Raw genomic sequence first — 18283 nt, 5'->3', positions numbered from 1 at the left:
AGATGTGGTTTGCCCCACTTTTGAAAGACATTGTCTAGTATTGTTTGATCCAGCTCGCATTCGTGACACAATTGCTTTGTCCTGCTGAGAGAATCTGCCTAGGTATTTTGGACCCCTGGAAGATGTTCCACTTTGATAGTGATATTGTGCTGGAGAAGCCACTTCCAGATGTTTTGAGCTTCCTGGGACAGAATGTGAGACCTTGTACCACCCTGCTTGTTTAGGTAATGCATGCAGGTGGTGTTGTCGGTCCTGATGATAACTGTAGATCCTCGGAGACGAGGCAGAAAAGACTGCAGGGCCAGTGAAATTGCTCGAAGTTCCAGAAAGTTGATGTGCCTTTTCGCCATTGCTGAGGGCCACTTCCCTTTTACGCTTAGATCTTGAAAATGCGCACCCCAATCTTCCAGGGAAGCATCTGTGGTGATGATATAATCCGGAACTGGAGGCTGAAAAGTGAGCCCTACTGAGATATTTTTTTAACTTCTCCACCAGGACAACTTTTCTTTCATAACTGGAGTAACTTGGACTATGTCGTCGAATGAACCGGAGATCTGGAGCCACTGATTGTTCAGCTCCTCTTGAATTGGTCTCATCTTCAGCCGCGCCTGAGGCACTAGCATAATTGCTGACTACAGAATCCCCAGAAAAGATTTGATCATTCTCACTGAAGCAAACTTTCTTTTTTGGAGGTTCGATGCTAGAGAGAGAAGACGAGATATTCTGTCTGTGGATAAGAATGCCTTGTCTTGAACAGTGTCCAACTTTGCTCCCAGAAACTGTATCACTTGAGAAGGAAAGAGGTTTGACTTTTGAGCATTTAACGAGAGGCCCAGCGAATGAAACATTTGCAGGCATTTGGTTGTTGCAAGAGAAGCCTGGTGAAGGGAAGGAGCCTTTATTAGCCAGTCGTCAAGATATGGGAATAGTTGGATTCCTTGCAACCTGGGATGAGCTGCTACTGGAGCTAGAAATTTGGTAAAGACTCTTGGAGCTGAGCGCAGGCCAAATGGAAGGACTTTGAATTGGAAATGTGCACCTGCCACAGTGAATCTCAGAAACGTTCGATGTTTGGGGTGAATAGGGATATGAAAATACGCATCCTGGAGATCCAAGGTTGTCATGAAATCCGCATGGTCCAGAAGCTGAAGAATTTCTTGAAGTGTTACCATGCGAAAGGATTTCTTTTGTAAGTATTTGTTAAGCATTCGCAGGTCTAAGATCGGCCTCCAATCCCCAGACTTTTTCTTTATCAGGAAAAAACGAGAATAGAATCCCTTTCCTGCTTGAGAGTGAGAAACTCTTTCTATCGCCCCTTTTAACAACCTTGATTTTACTTCTTTCCCGAGTAGAGAAAGATGTGGTGGATTTTTCTTTAGAGGTGGATGAGGGGGAGGAAATTTGGTGAACTTCAGGGTGTGTCCGAATTTTATAATGTCCAATACCCATTTGTCTTTGGTTATTTTTCTCCAATTGTTGAAATGTTGGGAAATAATAGGAATCCTGAATGTTTGAGGCAAGTCTGAAGCAGGTGCAATAGGAATGTCACTGTCTTCTGGCAGAATCTCTGCCTTGAGGTTGACGCTTCTTGCCCTGTTGCCTATAGGAGGCCGTTGGAGGGTTTCTGTAGATTTGCTGATGTTGCTGGTACGAATATCCGTATCGACCCTGATACCCCTGCTGTTGGTATTTCTGGTAGCCTCCTCGAAAGGAGTAGGAACCTCTACCCCTAGCTCCTCGAAAGGGAGTCTTCCGATATTGCAAGGAACCCAATGATCTTGCGCTCTCGGTGTCCTTCTTTATCTCTTGTAGTGCATCGTCAAAATGCTTACCGAATAATAGATCGCCATCAAAAGGCAAGTCCAGGATCTTCGTCTGGATCTCTGGGCGAAAACTCGTGGCTTTCAGCCAGCCCTGTCTTCTAAGAGTAGCCGCTCCTGCTAGTTGACAGAATCCAAGAGATGCAATATCCATTGAGATATCAATGATTTCGGAAGCGGCTCTTTCACCCTCCATGAGAATTTTCCTTGCCTCCATTCTCTTATCATCTGGCAGATCTTCTATATAGGGCGAGATGTCCGACCACAGTTGACTGTCATATCTGCTGAGAATGGCTAAACAATTTGTAGCTCGAACAGTAGCACCCGCCATTGTGGTAAATCGTTTGCCTATATTACCCAGACGCCTTCCATCCTTGTCAGGAGGAGCTGTTATTGGAGCTGAGGGGTTCCTTGATTTTCTTTGCGCTGCCTGAGAAATAACAGAGTCAGCTTTAGGGTGACCTGAAAGACAGGCTGGTGCATCCTCCGGCACTTTGTACTTTTTGTCAATCCTAGGGAGGATTGCCAGAACATAGAATGGAGTTTTCATAATTTTTATTCCCTCTTTCCATATGTGATCCATTATGGGAATAGAGCGTGTAGATTTCATGCTTTGGTCTTTAAAATCGTACAAGAAGCACTCTGTCTTCTGTACTGGCATGTTTAGATGAAACCTAGTAGAAGCTCTTTCCATATCAGCAGGGAATCCTCCTATGTCCTTAGGAGGAGAATCTGCAGCTGGAGGGATCGGCGAAGCTGGAGCCGGAATAAGATATTCATCCCATTCGTCAACGTTAGTGGGCAAATTAGGAATTTCTCCATCCTCAGGTATCGTGTCCCCATCATCATCCTGAAGTAGGCATGAAGGCAACATCACCTGGGGCCCAGAAACTGGTGTTGCAGGAGTCACAGGTTGCATTTGTACAGGAGCAGGCTGTTGTGGAGGTGGAGCTGGAGGAAAACGACTATTGTAGTCCTTCAGCATTGCCTTCAGATCTTGAAGCAAGGAAGCAGGCACTTGTACCACTGGCTCCTGATGGAAAACTTCTCGAGGCTCCCTTAGAGACTCACATGGCTCATAATATTCTTCTTCTTCATCATTGTCTTGATATTTTATCCTTAGTTGTGACGGATCATGTGCCTGTCCGTAGTGGTCATCATCATCTTCTGATTCCTCCAAGTAATGGCTTGGAGGCAAAGGAGAAATATGGGAAACATCATGATACAATTGTCTGGTAGACGACAATTTAGAGCTCAAAATAGGCGTAAATTCTAAAGACGGAGGTCTTTTACGCTTCAAAGTGGCAACAATATATGTCGATGGTGATTCATATTCTGCTGTAATGGCTGTAACAGACGGCATCGCCGACGCTGTGATCATAGTTGTCGTCGACGGAAAAGACATCGTCGACGATGTGGTCGTCGACATCATGGTTGAAGTTGTCGTCGACGGTGGACTCGTCGCCGAGTGCATAATCATCGGCGACGGTGAGATCGTCGACGGTAGTATAATTGACGGCGGGCTCGTTGACGGCGGGCTCGTCACCGGTATCATCGTCGACGGATGGCTCGTCGACAGTAGCGCTGTCGACAGCGGGCTCGTCGATGGAACATGAAGCTTCGTCGACAGGATACTCATTGACGACGGGATGACTGACGTCGATGGTGGAGGCATCGTCGACGGCATCTTCCACGACAAAGCTGCCGTTGACATGTGAGTCATCGACGGTGTATGGATACTTGTCCTCAATGCCGCTGACGGCGATCTCGTCGACAGTATACTTTTCTTCGACGATGAAGATCCACTCACCTTCTGTGGTGATTTTCTCGTCGATGAAAATGTTCTACTCATCAACGAAGGATCTTGAAGAGATTTTGAGGTAGTTTTCTGAGAAACCTTCACCTTATCTCTTGATTTTACTTCAGAAGAGACATTCTCTTTTTTTTAGGAAGAGTGACCCACATCAGAAGAGGATGATTTCAAGGTCTTACTTAGCTTCTCAGGAGGATCTCCGGATCTATCCCTCTTCTTGGTCACAGGGGTGGACACTTGAGGACTGACACTTTCTTCTCCTTCAGAAACCACTTCAGATGAAGCCTTCAACTGCTCCAACCAAACCAGCAGACAACCCTCTCTATCCTCCAAGGTCTTGGCAGGGAAGGTTCTACAAATCCTGCAGTCCTTGACCTTGTGTGCTGGGTAGAGACAATAGATACACTCCTTATGTGGGTCCTCAAAGTGTAGTCTCTTCTTTCCCCATGAAGAACAGGCCAAAAACAAACTCTTGTTAAAATCGGACATACTTTCTTCAAAGAAGTAAAGCTAGAGGAAAATAACTGAGCAGAGCTCAGAGAGACTCCCTAACACACGAGGTGCGGTAGAAAATCTGAGGGTTTGCCTCTCTGTGGGGAAGGTTCTATGAGGGGCTGATGCCTGATTGGCTGGCTTCCAAGTTTGGTTCTTTTTGCAAAAGGACTAAGATAGGCTAGTGTAGTGACTTTGCTACCTAGTATAGCCTATGGTGTAATGTTATTATTACTATAATGTATATATTTTATTGTACCGCGAGACTCCCACCGCGTCGGCGGGGATGATTCTAAGCATGTGAATCTATGAAAGATACCCCAATACTGGATAACCTGTGGTTTATCCTTCTTGGGGAAAATACCAATATTAGTACCTTTCCAAGAATCTGGTGGGTCTCCAGAATATTGTACCCCCAGAGACAGATCCCAGAGCAGAGGGGCTACCTCTTCTAAAAAGATTTTATAAAATTCTAGTGAAATCTTATCAGGGCCAGCAGCCTTACCTGAGGCCAGCTGCTTTATCGCTACTTGTATCTCCTCCTTTATGAATCCCGACTCCAGTCTATCTCTCGCGCCCCCACCCAGCCTCCTATACTCTTTGCTGGTCATCATAAATGAATTTCCATGGGGTCCTGTTTCTCTTCCGTGTAGAGCTCTTGGTAAAACTTATGGAAAACATCCACTATATCCCAGGTTCTATATATGAGGTTCCCCCACTTGTTATTGAGGCTATCTGGCTCTTCACAGTTTTTTGTCTTGTCTTTAAAGCAAGGAGTGTTCCCACTGTGTTCCCGTACCCACAGCTCTCCGCCCTATGAACACCGGCCCTGGGACTGGGAACCTGGTCAGCAGAGACCCTGTGCACCTCAGTCTAAGCCAGGCAAATAGTGGAAGGTCCTGCAAGAAACACCCAGCCTCTCATACATCCAGTGACAGACACCCATGTCTGTATCATACATTGATGGATACAGAAGTCTGTATCAAGCACTGACTGACACTGAACTGACAGACACTGATATCTGAAGACCACAGTAACAGCTCTCTATGTACCTCACATAATGCCTGAGAGCGGACACGAATGTCTCGACCGCGCTCCGAAGGACAACGCTGTCTCAATTACAGATTGATACATAGTGATGCCTACTTTGTCTGGCGCTTTGAACAGGTAGGGATGGAAACTGGAGTGTGCCCAAAACAGTATCAGACACTTACCTCCTTGTGGATTATCACTTTCTTGGTAAAATAAACGCTGTCCAGTCACATAGGTCAAGCGAAGATTATCTGAAAGAAAAACATTAAAAGGACATTATACCTCATTCCAGCAAAAGGGAATACATCTTGGATTCCAAACACAAAGCAGCTCCGACCTTGAGGACAAGACAGTGTCACAGCGCAGTTTGTGCACGTAAGACATTATTACAGCGCAGTCTTTGCGCGTAAGAAATTATTACAGCACAGTCTTTGTGCGTAAGACATTATTACAGCGCAGACTGTGCACGTAAGACATTATTACAGCGCAGTCTTTGCGCGTAAGACATTATTACAGCGCAGTCTTTGTGCGTAAGACATTATTACAGCGCAGTCTGTGTGCGTAAGACATTATTACAGCGCAGTCTGCGCACGTAAAACATTATTACAGCACAGTCTGTGCGCGTAAGACATTATTACAGCACAGTCTTTGCGCGTAAGACATTATTACAGCGCAGTCTTTGCGCGTAAGACATTATTACAGCGCAGTCTATGTGTGTAAGAGATTATTACAGCGCAGTCTGTGCACGTAAGACATTATTACAGCGCAGTCTTTGCGCGTAAGACATTATTACAGCGCAGTCTTTGCGCGTAAGACATTATTACAGCGCAGTCTGTGTGCGTAAGACATTATTACAGCACAGTCTGTGTGCGTAAGACATTATTACAGCGCAGTCTGTACATGAAAGTGATTGTTACAGCACAGTCTGTACAGGGGCATTCTAACAGTGCAGTCCGCATAGGGGCATTGTAGTCCGCACAGGGCATTCTAACAGTGCAGTCTGCATAGGGGCATTGTAACAGTGCAGTCCGCACTGGGGCATTCTAACAGTGCAGTCCGCACAGGGCATTCTAACAGGGCAGTCTGCACAGGGGCATTCTAACAGTGCTGACCACACAGGGCATTCTACCAGTGCAGTCCACACAGGGGCATTCTAACAGTGCAGTCCGCACAGGGCCATTCTAACAGTGCAGTCCGCACAGGGCATTCTAACAGTGCTGACCACACAGGGCATTCTAACAGTGCAGTCTGCACAGGGGCATTCTAACAGTGCAGTCCGCACAGGGGCATTCTAACAGTGAAGTCCTCACAGTGGCATTCTAACAGTGCAGTCTGCACAGGGGCATTCTACCAGTGCAGTCCGCACAGGGCATTCTACCAGTGCAGTCCGCACAGGGGCATTCTAACAGTGCAGTCCGCACAGGGGCATTCTAACAGTGCAGTCTGCACAGGGGCATTCTACCAGTGCAGTCCGCACAGGGCATTCCAACAGTGCAGTCCGCACAGGGGCATTCTAACATTGCAGTCCTCACAGGGCATTCTACCAGTGCAGTCCGCACAGGGCATTCTAACAGTGCAGTCCGCACAGGGGCATTCTAACAGTGCAGTCCTCACAGGGCATTCTAACAGTGCAGTCCGCACAGGGCATTCTAACAGTGCAGTCCGCACAGGGGCATTCTAACAGTGCAGTCGGCACAGGGCATTCTAACAGTGCAGTCCGCACAGGGCATTCTACCAGTGCAGTCCGCACAGGGCATTCTACCAGTGCAGTCCTCACAGGGCATTCTAACAGTGCAGTCCGCACAGGGGCATTCTAACAGTGCAGTCGGCACAGGGCATTCTAACAGTGCAGTCCGCACAGGGCATTCCAACAGTGCAGTCTGCACAGGGCATTCTAACAGTGCAGTCGGCACAGGGGCATTCTAACAGTGCAGTCCGTACAGGGGCATTCTACCAGTGCAGTCTGCACAGGGCATTCCAACAGTGCAGTCTGCACAGGGCATTCTAACAGTGCAGTCCGCACAGGGGCATTCTAACAGTGCAGTCGGCACAGGGCATTCTAACAGTGCAGTCCGCACAGGGGCATTCTAACAGTGCAGTCCGCACAGGGCATTCTAACAGTGCAGTCCGCACAGGGACATTCTAACAGTGCAGTCCTCACAGGGGCATTCTACCAGTGCAGTCTGCACAGGGGCATTCTACCAGTGCAGTCCACACAGGGACATTCTAACAGTGCAGTCCGCACAGGGGCATTCTAACAGTGCAGTCGGCACAGGGCATTCTAACAGTGCAGTCCGCACAGGGGCATTCTAACAGTGCAGTCCGCACAGGGCATTCCAACAGTGCAGTCTGCACAGGGCATTCTAACAGTGCAGTCCGTACAGGGCATTCTAACAGTGCAGTCCACACAAGGGCATTCTACCAGTGCAGTCTGCACAGGGCATTCTAACAGTGCAGTCCACACAGGGCATTCTAACAGTGCAGTCCGTACAGGGGCATTCTAACAGTGCAGTCCGAACAGGGCATTCTAACAGTGCAGTCCGTACAGGGCATTCTAACAGTGCAGTCCACACAGGGGCATTCTAACAGTGCAGTCCGCACAGGGGCATTCTAACAGTGCAGTCCGCACAGGGCATTCCAACAGTGCAGTCTGCACAGGGCATTCTAACAGTGCAGTCCGTACAGGGGCATTCTAACAGTGCAGTCCGTACAGGGGCATTCTAACAGTGCAGTCCGTACAGGGCATTCTAACAGTGCAGTCCACACAGGGGCATTCTAACAGTGCAGTCCGCACAGGGGCATTCTAACAGTGCAGTCCGCACAGGGCATTCTAACAGTGCAGTCCGCACAGGGCATTCTAACAGTGCAGTCTGCACAGGGCATTCTAACAGTGCAGTCCGCATAGGGGAATTCTAACAGTGCAGTCCGCACAGGGCATTCTAACAGTGCAGTCCCCACTGGGGCATTCTAACAGTGCAGTCAGCACAGGGCATTCTAACAGTGCAGTCTGCACAGGGCATTCTAACAGTGCAGTCCGCATAGGGGAATTCTAACAGTGCAGTCCGCACAGGGCATTCTAACAGTGCAGTCCCCACAGGGGCATTCTAACAGTGCAGTCTGCACAGGGCATTCTAACAGTGCAGTCTGCACAGGGCATTCTAACAGTGCAGTCCGCATAGGGGCATTCTAACAGTGCAGTCCGCACAGGGGCATTCTAACAGTGCAGTCTGTACAGGGGCATTCTAACAGTGCAGTCCGCATAGGGGCATTCTAACAGTGCAGTCCGCACAGGGGCATTCTAACAGTGCAGTCTGCACAGAGCATTCTATCAGTGCAGTCCGCACAGGGGCATTCTAACAGTGCAGTCTGTACAGGGGCATTCTACCAGTGCAGTCCGCACAGGGCATTCTAACAGTGCAGTCCGCACAGGGGCATTCTAACAGTGCAGTCTGCACAGGGCATTCTAACAGTGCAGTCTGCACAGGGCATTCTAACAGTGCAGTCCGCATAGGGGCATTCTAACAGTGCAGTCTGCACAGGGCATTCTAACAGTGCAGTCTGCACAGGGCATTCTAACAGTGCAGTCCGCATAGGGGCATTCTAACAGTGCAGTCCGCACAGGGGCATTCTAACAGTGCAGTCTGCACAGGGCATTCTAACAGTGCAGTCTGCACAGGGCATTCTAACAGTGCAGTCCGCATAGGGGCATTCTAACAGTGCAGTCCGCACAGGGGCATTCTAACAGTGCAGTCTGCACAGGGCATTCTAACAGTGCAGTCCGCACAAGGCATTCTAACAGTGCAGTCTGCACAGGTCATTCTAACAGTGCATTCCGTACAGGGGCATTCTAACAGTGCAGTCTGCACAGGGGCATTCTAACAGTGCAGTCTGTACAGGGGCATTCTAACAGTGCAGTCGGCACAGGGGCATTCTAACAGTGCAGTCGGCACAGGGGCATTCTAACAGAGCAGTCCGCACAGGGCATTCTAAAAGTGCAGTCGGCACAGGGGCATTCTAACAGTGCAGTCCGCACAGGGCATTCTACCAGTGCAGTCTGCACAGGGCATTCTAAAAGTGCAGTCGGCACAGGGGCATTCTAACAGTGCAGTCTGCACAGGGGCATTCTAACAGTGCAGTCCGCACAGGGGCATTCTAACAGTGCAGTCTGCACAGGGCATTCCAACAGTGCAGTCTGCACAGGGCATTCTAAGAGCGCAGTCCGCACAGGGGCATTCTACCAGTGCAGTCTGCACAGGGGCATTCTACCAGTGCAGTCCGCACAGGGCATTCTAACAGTGCAGTCCGCACAGGGCATTCTAACAGTGCAGTCCGCACAGGGCATTCTAACAGTGCAGTCCGCACAGGGCATTCTACCAGTGCAGTCTGCACAGGGCATTCTAACAGTGCAGTCCGCACAGGGGCATTCTAACAGTGCAGTTCGCACAGGGGCATTCTAACAGTACAGTCCGCACAGGGCATTCTACCAGTGCAGTCTGCACAGGGCATTCTAACAGTGCAGTCTGCACAGGGCATTCTAACAGTGCAGTCCGTACAGGGCATTCTAACAGTGCAGTCCACACAAGGGCATTCTACCAGTGCAGTCTGCACAGGGCATTCTAACAGTGCAGTCCACACAGGGCATTCTAACAGTGCAGTCCGTACAGGGGCATTCTAACAGTGCAGTCCGAACAGGGCATTCTAACAGTGCAGTCCGTACAGGGCATTCTAACAGTGCAGTCCACACAGGGGCATTCTAACAGTGCAGTCCGCACAGGGGCATTCTAACAGTGCAGTCCGCACAGGGCATTCCAACAGTGCAGTCTGCACAGGGCATTCTAACAGTGCAGTCCGTACAGGGGCATTCTAACAGTGCAGTCCGTACAGGGGCATTCTAACAGTGCAGTCCGTACAGGGCATTCTAACAGTGCAGTCCACACAGGGGCATTCTAACAGTGCAGTCCGCACAGGGGCATTCTAACAGTGCAGTCCGCACAGGGCATTCTAACAGTGCAGTCCGCACAGGGCATTCTAACAGTGCAGTCTGCACAGGGCATTCTAACAGTGCAGTCCGCATAGGGGAATTCTAACAGTGCAGTCCGCACAGGGCATTCTAACAGTGCAGTCCCCACTGGGGCATTCTAACAGTGCAGTCAGCACAGGGCATTCTAACAGTGCAGTCTGCACAGGGCATTCTAACAGTGCAGTCCGCATAGGGGAATTCTAACAGTGCAGTCCGCACAGGGCATTCTAACAGTGCAGTCCCCACAGGGGCATTCTAACAGTGCAGTCTGCACAGGGCATTCTAACAGTGCAGTCTGCACAGGGCATTCTAACAGTGCAGTCCGCATAGGGGCATTCTAACAGTGCAGTCCGCACAGGGGCATTCTAACAGTGCAGTCTGTACAGGGGCATTCTAACAGTGCAGTCCGCATAGGGGCATTCTAACAGTGCAGTCCGCACAGGGGCATTCTAACAGTGCAGTCTGCACAGAGCATTCTATCAGTGCAGTCCGCACAGGGGCATTCTAACAGTGCAGTCTGTACAGGGGCATTCTACCAGTGCAGTCCGCACAGGGCATTCTAACAGTGCAGTCCGCACAGGGGCATTCTAACAGTGCAGTCTGCACAGGGCATTCTAACAGTGCAGTCTGCACAGGGCATTCTAACAGTGCAGTCCGCATAGGGGCATTCTAACAGTGCAGTCTGCACAGGGCATTCTAACAGTGCAGTCTGCACAGGGCATTCTAACAGTGCAGTCCGCATAGGGGCATTCTAACAGTGCAGTCCGCACAGGGGCATTCTAACAGTGCAGTCTGCACAGGGCATTCTAACAGTGCAGTCTGCACAGGGCATTCTAACAGTGCAGTCCGCATAGGGGCATTCTAACAGTGCAGTCCGCACAGGGGCATTCTAACAGTGCAGTCTGCACAGGGCATTCTAACAGTGCAGTCCGCACAAGGCATTCTAACAGTGCAGTCTGCACAGGTCATTCTAACAGTGCATTCCGTACAGGGGCATTCTAACAGTGCAGTCTGCACAGGGGCATTCTAACAGTGCAGTCTGTACAGGGGCATTCTAACAGTGCAGTCGGCACAGGGGCATTCTAACAGTGCAGTCGGCACAGGGGCATTCTAACAGAGCAGTCCGCACAGGGCATTCTAAAAGTGCAGTCGGCACAGGGGCATTCTAACAGTGCAGTCCGCACAGGGCATTCTACCAGTGCAGTCTGCACAGGGCATTCTAAAAGTGCAGTCGGCACAGGGGCATTCTAACAGTGCAGTCTGCACAGGGGCATTCTAACAGTGCAGTCCGCACAGGGGCATTCTAACAGTGCAGTCTGCACAGGGCATTCCAACAGTGCAGTCTGCACAGGGCATTCTAAGAGCGCAGTCCGCACAGGGGCATTCTACCAGTGCAGTCTGCACAGGGGCATTCTACCAGTGCAGTCCGCACAGGGCATTCTAACAGTGCAGTCCGCACAGGGCATTCTAACAGTGCAGTCCGCACAGGGCATTCTAACAGTGCAGTCCGCACAGGGCATTCTACCAGTGCAGTCTGCACAGGGCATTCTAACAGTGCAGTCCGCACAGGGGCATTCTAACAGTGCAGTTCGCACAGGGGCATTCTAACAGTACAGTCCGCACAGGGCATTCTACCAGTGCAGTCTGCACAGGGCATTCTAACAGTGCAGTCTGCACAGGGCATTCTAACAGTGCAGTCCGCATAGCGGCATTCTAACAGTGCAGTCCGCACAGGGGCATTCTAACAGTGCAGTCTGCACAGGGCATTCTAACAGTGCAGTCCGCACAGGGCATTCTAACAGTGCAGTCTGCACAGGGCATTCCAACAGTGCAGTCCGTACAGGGGCATTCTAACAGTGCAGTCTGCACAGGGCATTCTAACAGTGCAGTCTGCACAGGGCATTCTGACAGTGCAGTCTGCACAGGGCATTCTAACAGTGCAGTCTGTACAGGGGCATTCTAACAGTGCAGTCCGCACAGGGCATTCTAACAGTGCAGTCTGCACAGGGCATTCTAACAGTGCAGTCCGCACAGGGCATTCTAACAGTGCAGTCTGCACAGGGCATTCTAACAGTGCAGTCCGCACAGGGGCATTCTAACAGTGCAGTCTGCACAGGGCATTCTAACAGTGCAGTCCGCACAGGGCATTCTAACAGTGCAGTCCGCACAGGGGCATTCTAACAGTGCAGTCCACACAGGGCATTCTAACAGTGCAGTCCGCACAGGGCATTATAACAGTGCAGTCCGCACAGGGGCATTCTAACAGTGCAGTCCACACAGGGCATTCTACCAGTGCAGTCCGCACAGGGGCATTCTAACAGTGCAGTCCGCACAGGGCATTCTAACAGTGCAGTCCGCACAGGGCATTCTACCAGTGCAGTCCTCACAGGGGCATTCTAACAGTGCAGTCCGCACAGGGCATTATAACAGTGCAGTCCGCACAGGGGCATTCTACCAGTGCAGTCCGCACAGGGCATTCTACCAGTGCAGTCCGCACAGGGCATTCTACCAGTACAGTCCACACAGGAGCATTATAACAGTGCAGTCCGCACAGGGGCATTCTACCAGTGCAGTCCGCACAGGGCATTCTACCAGTGCAGTCCGCACAGGGCATTCTACCAGTACAGTCCATACAGGGGCATTCTACCAGTGCAGTCCGCACAGGGGCATTCTTCCAGTGCAGTCTGCACAGGGCATTCTAACAGTGCAGTCTGCACAGGGCATTCTAACAGTGCAGTCCGCACAGGGGCATTCTACCAGTGCAGTCTGCACAGGGCATTCTAACAGTGCAGTCCACACAGGGGCATTCCAACAGTGCAGTCCGTACAGGGGCATTCTAACAGTGCAGTCTGCACAGGGCATTCTAACAGTGCAGTCCGCACAGGGCATTTTAACAGTGCAGTCTGCACAGGGCATTCTAACAGTGCAGTCTGTACAGGGGCATTCTAACAGTGCAGTCCGCACAGGGCATTCTAACAGTGCAGTCTGTACAGGGGCATTCTAACAGTGCAGTCCGCACAGGGCATTCTAACAGTGCAGTCTGCACAGGGCATTCTAACAGTGCAGTCCTCACAGGGCATTCTAACAGTGCAGTCCACACAGGGGCATTCTAACAGTGCAGTCCGCACAGGGGCATTCTAACAGTGGAGTCCGCACAGGGGCATTCTAACAGTGCAGTCCGCACAGGGCATTCTACCAGTGCAGTCCACACAGGGGCATTCTAACAGTGCAGTCCGCACAGGGGCATTCTAACAGTGCAGTCTGCACAGGGCATTCTAACAGTGCAGTCCACACAGGGCATTCTACCGGTGCAGTCCGCACAGGGGTGCAGTCCACACAGGGCATTCTACCAGTGCAGTCCGCACAGGGGCATTCTAACAGTGCAGTCCGCACAGGGCATTCTAACAGTGCAGTCCGCACAGGGCATTTTACCAGTGCAGTCCTCACAGGGGCATTCTAACAGTGCAGTCCGCACAGGGCATTCTAACAGTGCAGTCCACACAGGGCATTCTACCAGTGCAGTCCTCACAGGGGCATTCTAACAGTGCAGTCCGCACAGGGCATTCTACCAGTGCAGTCCTCACAGGGGCATTATAACAGTGCAGTCCGCACAGGGCATTCTACCAGTGCAGTCCTCACAGGGGCATTATAACAGTGCAGTCCGCACAGGGCATTCTACCAGTGCAGTCCGCACAGGGCATTCTACCAGTGCAGTCCGCACAGGGCATTATAACAGTGCAGTCCGCACAGCGCATTCTAACAACGCAGTCCACACAGGGGCATTCTAACAGTGCAGTCCACACAGGGCATTCTACCAGTGCAGTCCGCACAGGGGCATTCTACCAGTACAGTCCACACAGGGGCATCCTAACAGTGCAGTCCGCACAGGGGCATTCTAACAGTGCAGTCTGCACAGAGCATTCTATCAGTGCAGTCCGCACAGGGGCATTCTAACAGTGCAGTCCGCACAGGGCATTCTAACAGTGCAGTCTACGCAGGGCATTCCAACAGTGCAGTCTGCACAGGGCATTCTAACAGTGCAGTCTGCACAGGGGCATTCTAACAGTGCAGTCCGCACAGGGGCATTCTTCCAGTGCAGTCTGCACAGGGGCATTCTAACAGTGCAGTCTGTACAGGGGCATTCTAACAGTGCAGTCCGCACAGGGGCATTCTAACAGTGCAGTCTGCACAGAGCATTCTATCAGTGCAGTCCGCACAGGGGCATTCTAACAGTGCAGTCCGCACAGGGCATTCTAACAGTGCAGTCCGCACAGGGGCATTCTAACAGTGCAGTCCGCACAGGGGCATTCTAACAGTGCAGTCCGCACAGGGCATTCTAAAAGTGCAGTCGGCACAGGGCATTCTAACAGTGCAGTCCGCACAGGGCATTCTACCAGTGCAGTCCGCACAGGGGCATTCTACCAGTGCAGTCCGCACAGGGCATTCTAACAGTGCAGTCCGCACAGGGGCATTCTAACAGTGCAGTCCTCACAGGGCCATTCTAACAGTGCAGTCTGCACAGGGCATTCTAACAGTGCAGTCCGCACAGAGCATTCTAACAGTGCAGTCCGCACAGGGCATTCTAACAGTGCAGTCCGCACAGGGGCATTCTAACAGTGCAGTCCGCACAGGGCATTCTAACAGTGCAGTCCGCACAGGGGCATTCTAACAGTGCAGTCCGCACAGGGGCATTCTAACAGTGCAGTCCGCACAGGGCATTCTACCAGTGCAGTCCGCACAGGGCATTTTAACAGTGTAGTCCGCACAGGGCATTCTACCAGTGCAGTCCGCACAGGGGCATTCTACCAGTGCAGTCCGCACAGGGCATTCTAACAGTGCAGTCCGCACAGGGGCATTCTAACAGTGCAGTCCTCACAGGGCCATTCTAACAGTGCAGTCTGCACAGGGCATTCTAACAGTGCAGTCCGCACAGAGCATTCTAACAGTGCAGTCCGCACAGGGCATTCTAACAGTGCAGTCCGCACAGGGCATTCTAACAGTGCAGTCTGCACAGGGCATTCTAACAGTGCAGTCTGCACAGGGCATTCTAACAGTGCAGTCCGCATAGGGGCATTCTAACAGTGCAGTCTGCACAGGGCATTCTAACAGTGCAGTCTGCACAGGGCATTCTAACAGTGCAGTCCGCATAGGGGCATTCTAACAGTGCAGTCCGCACAGGGGCATTCTAACAGTGCAGTCTGCACAGGGCATTCTAACAGTGCAGTCCGCACAGGGGCATTCTAACAGTGCAGTCTGCACAGGGCATTCTAACAGTGCAGTCTGCACAGGGCATTCTAACAGTGCAGTCCGCATAGGGGCATTCTAACAGTGCAGTCCGCACAGGGGCATTCTAACAGTGCAGTCTGCACAGGGCATTCTAACAGTGCAGTCCGCACAAGGCATTCTAACAGTGCAGTCTGCACAGGTCATTCTAACAGTGCATTCCGTACAGGGGCATTCTAACAGTGCAGTCTGCACAGGGGCATTCTAACAGTGCAGTCTGTACAGGGGCATTCTAACAGTGCAGTCGGCACAGGGGCATTCTAACAGTGCAGTCGACACAGGGGCATTCTAACAGTGCAGTCCGCACAGGGGCATTCTAACAGTGCAGTCCGCACAGGGCATTCTACCAGTGCAGTCTGCACAGGGCATTCTAAAAGTGCAGTCGGCACAGGGGCATTCTAACAGTGCAGTCTGCACAGGGGCATTCTAACAGTGCAGTCCGCACAGGGGCATTCTAACAGTGCAGTCTGCACAGGGCATTCCAACAGTGCAGTCTGCACAGGGCATTCTAAGAACGCAGTCCGCACAGGGGCATTCTACCAGTGCAGTCTGCCCAGGGGCATTCTACCAGTGCAGTCCGCACAGGGCATTCTAACAGTGCAGTCCGCACAGGGCATTCTAACAGTGCAGTCCGCACAGGGCATTCTAACAGTGCATTCCGCACAGGGCATTCTACCAGTGCAGTCTGCACAGGGCATTCTAACAGTGCAGTCCGCACAGGGGCATTCTAACAGTGCAGTTCGCACAGGGGCATTCTAACAGTACAGTCCGCACAGGGCATTCTACCAGTGCAGTCTGCACAGGGCATTCTAACAGTGCAGTCTGCACAGGGCATTCTAACAGTGCAGTCCGCATAGCGGCATTCTAACAGTGCAGTCCGCACAGGGGCATTCTAACAGTGCAGTCTGCACAGGGCATTCTAAAAGTGCAGTCCGCACAGGGCATTCTAACAGTGCAGTCTGCACAGGGCATTCCAACAGTGCAGTCCGTACAGGGGCATTCTAACAGTGCAGTCCGTACAGGGGCATTCTAACAGTGCAGTCCGCACAGGGCATTCTAACAGTGCAGTCCGCACAGGGCATTCTAACAGTGCAGTCTGCACAGGGCATTCTAACAGTGCAGTCTGTACAGGGGCATTCTAACAGTGCAGTCCGCACAGGGCATTCTAACAGTGCAGTCTGCACAGGGCATTCTAACAGTGCAGTCCGCACAGGGCATTCTAACAGTGCAGTCTGCACAGGGCATTCTAACAGTGCAGTCCGCACAGGGGCATTCTAACAGTGCAGTCTGCACAGGGCATTCTAACAGTGCAGTCCGCACAGGGCATTCTAACAGTGCAGTCCGCACAGGGGCATTCTAACAGTGCAGTCCACACAGGGCATTCTAACAGTGCAGTCCGCACAGGGGCATTCTAACAGTGCAGTCTGCACAGGGCATTATAACAGTGCAGTCCGCACAGGGGCATTCTAACAGTGCAGTCCACACAGGGCATTCTACCAGTGCAGTCCGCACAGGGGCATTCTACCAGTGCAGTCCGCACAGGGCATTCTAACAGTGCAGTCCGCATAGGGCATTCTAACAGTGCAGTCCGCACAGGGCATTCTAACAGTGCAGTCCGCACAGGGCATTCTACCAGTGCAGTCCTCACAGGGGCATTCTAACAGTGCAGTCCGCACAGGGCATTATAACAGTGCAGTCCGCACAGGGGCATTCTACCAGTGCAGTCCGCACAGGGCATTCTACCAGTGCAGTCCGCACAGGGCATTCTACCAGTGCAGTCCGCACAGGGGCATTCTAACAGTGCAGTCCGCACAGGGGCATTCTTCCAGTGCAGTCCGCACAGGGGCATTCTAACAGTGCAGTCCGCACAGGGGCATTCTAACAGTGCAGTCCGCACAGGGGCATTCTAACAGTGCAGTCCTCACAGGGCATTCTAACAGTGCAGTCCTCACAGGGCATTCTAACAGTGCAGTCCGCACAGGGGCATTCTAACAATGCAGTCTGCACAGGGCATTCTAACAGTGCAGTCCGCACAGGGCATTCTACCAGTGCAGTCCGCACAGGGCATTCTACCAGTGCAGTCCGCACAGGGACATTCTAACAGTGCAGTCCTCACAGGGCATTCTAACAGTGCAGTCCGCACAGGGCATTCTAACAGTGCAGTCCACACAGGGGCATTCTAACAGTGCAGTCCTCACAGGGCATTCTAACAGTGCAGTCCGCACAGGGCATTCTACCAGTGCAGTCCGCACAGGGCATTCTACCAGTGCAGTCCGCACAGGGCATTCTAACAGTGCAGTCCGCATAGGGCATTCTAACAGTGCAGTCCGCATAGGGCATTCTAACAGTGCAGTCCGCATAGGTCATTCTAACAGTGCAGTCCGCACAGGGCATTCTAACAGTGCAGTCCACACAGGGGCATTCTAACAGTGCAGTCCTCACAGGGCATTCTAACAGTGCAGTCCGCACAGGGCATTCTACCAGTGCAGTCCGCACAGGGCATTCTAACAGTGCAGTCCGCACAGGGCATTCTAACAGTGCAGTCTGCACAGGGCATTCTAACAGTGCAGTCCGCACAGGGCATTCTAACAGTGCAGTCCGCATAGGGCATTCTAACAGTGCAGTCCGCATAGGGCATTCTAACAGTGCAGTCCGCATAGGGCATTCTAACAGTGCAGTCCGCATAGGGCATTCTAACAGTGCAGTCCGCACAGGGCATTCTAACAGTGCAGTCCACACAGGGCATTATAACAGTGCAGTCCGCACAGGGCATTCTACCAGTGCAGTCCGCACAGGGGCATTCTAACAGTGCAGTCCACACAG

The 18283-nt window shown here is 51.6% G+C and overlaps 1 protein-coding gene across 1 annotated transcript in view; it reads right to left on the bottom strand.

Annotated features, from left to right (window-relative positions):
- Nucleotides 1-18283, bottom strand: part of AGBL2 (AGBL carboxypeptidase 2) — a 350584-nt gene that overhangs the window by 123040 nt on the left and 209261 nt on the right. Inside the window, exon 12 of the mRNA XM_078684573.1 lies at nucleotides 5340-5408. Within this exon, the coding sequence (XP_078540699.1) occupies nucleotides 5340-5408 (69 nt within the window). The remainder of the gene's footprint in view (nucleotides 1-5339; nucleotides 5409-18283) is intronic.

Source organism: Lissotriton helveticus, chromosome 3_2 (assembly GCF_964261635.1).
Source record: "Lissotriton helveticus chromosome 3_2, aLisHel1.1, whole genome shotgun sequence".
Taxonomy (NCBI): Eukaryota; Metazoa; Chordata; class Amphibia; order Caudata; family Salamandridae; genus Lissotriton; species Lissotriton helveticus.
This window is presented reverse-complemented; position numbering and strand designations above follow the sequence as displayed.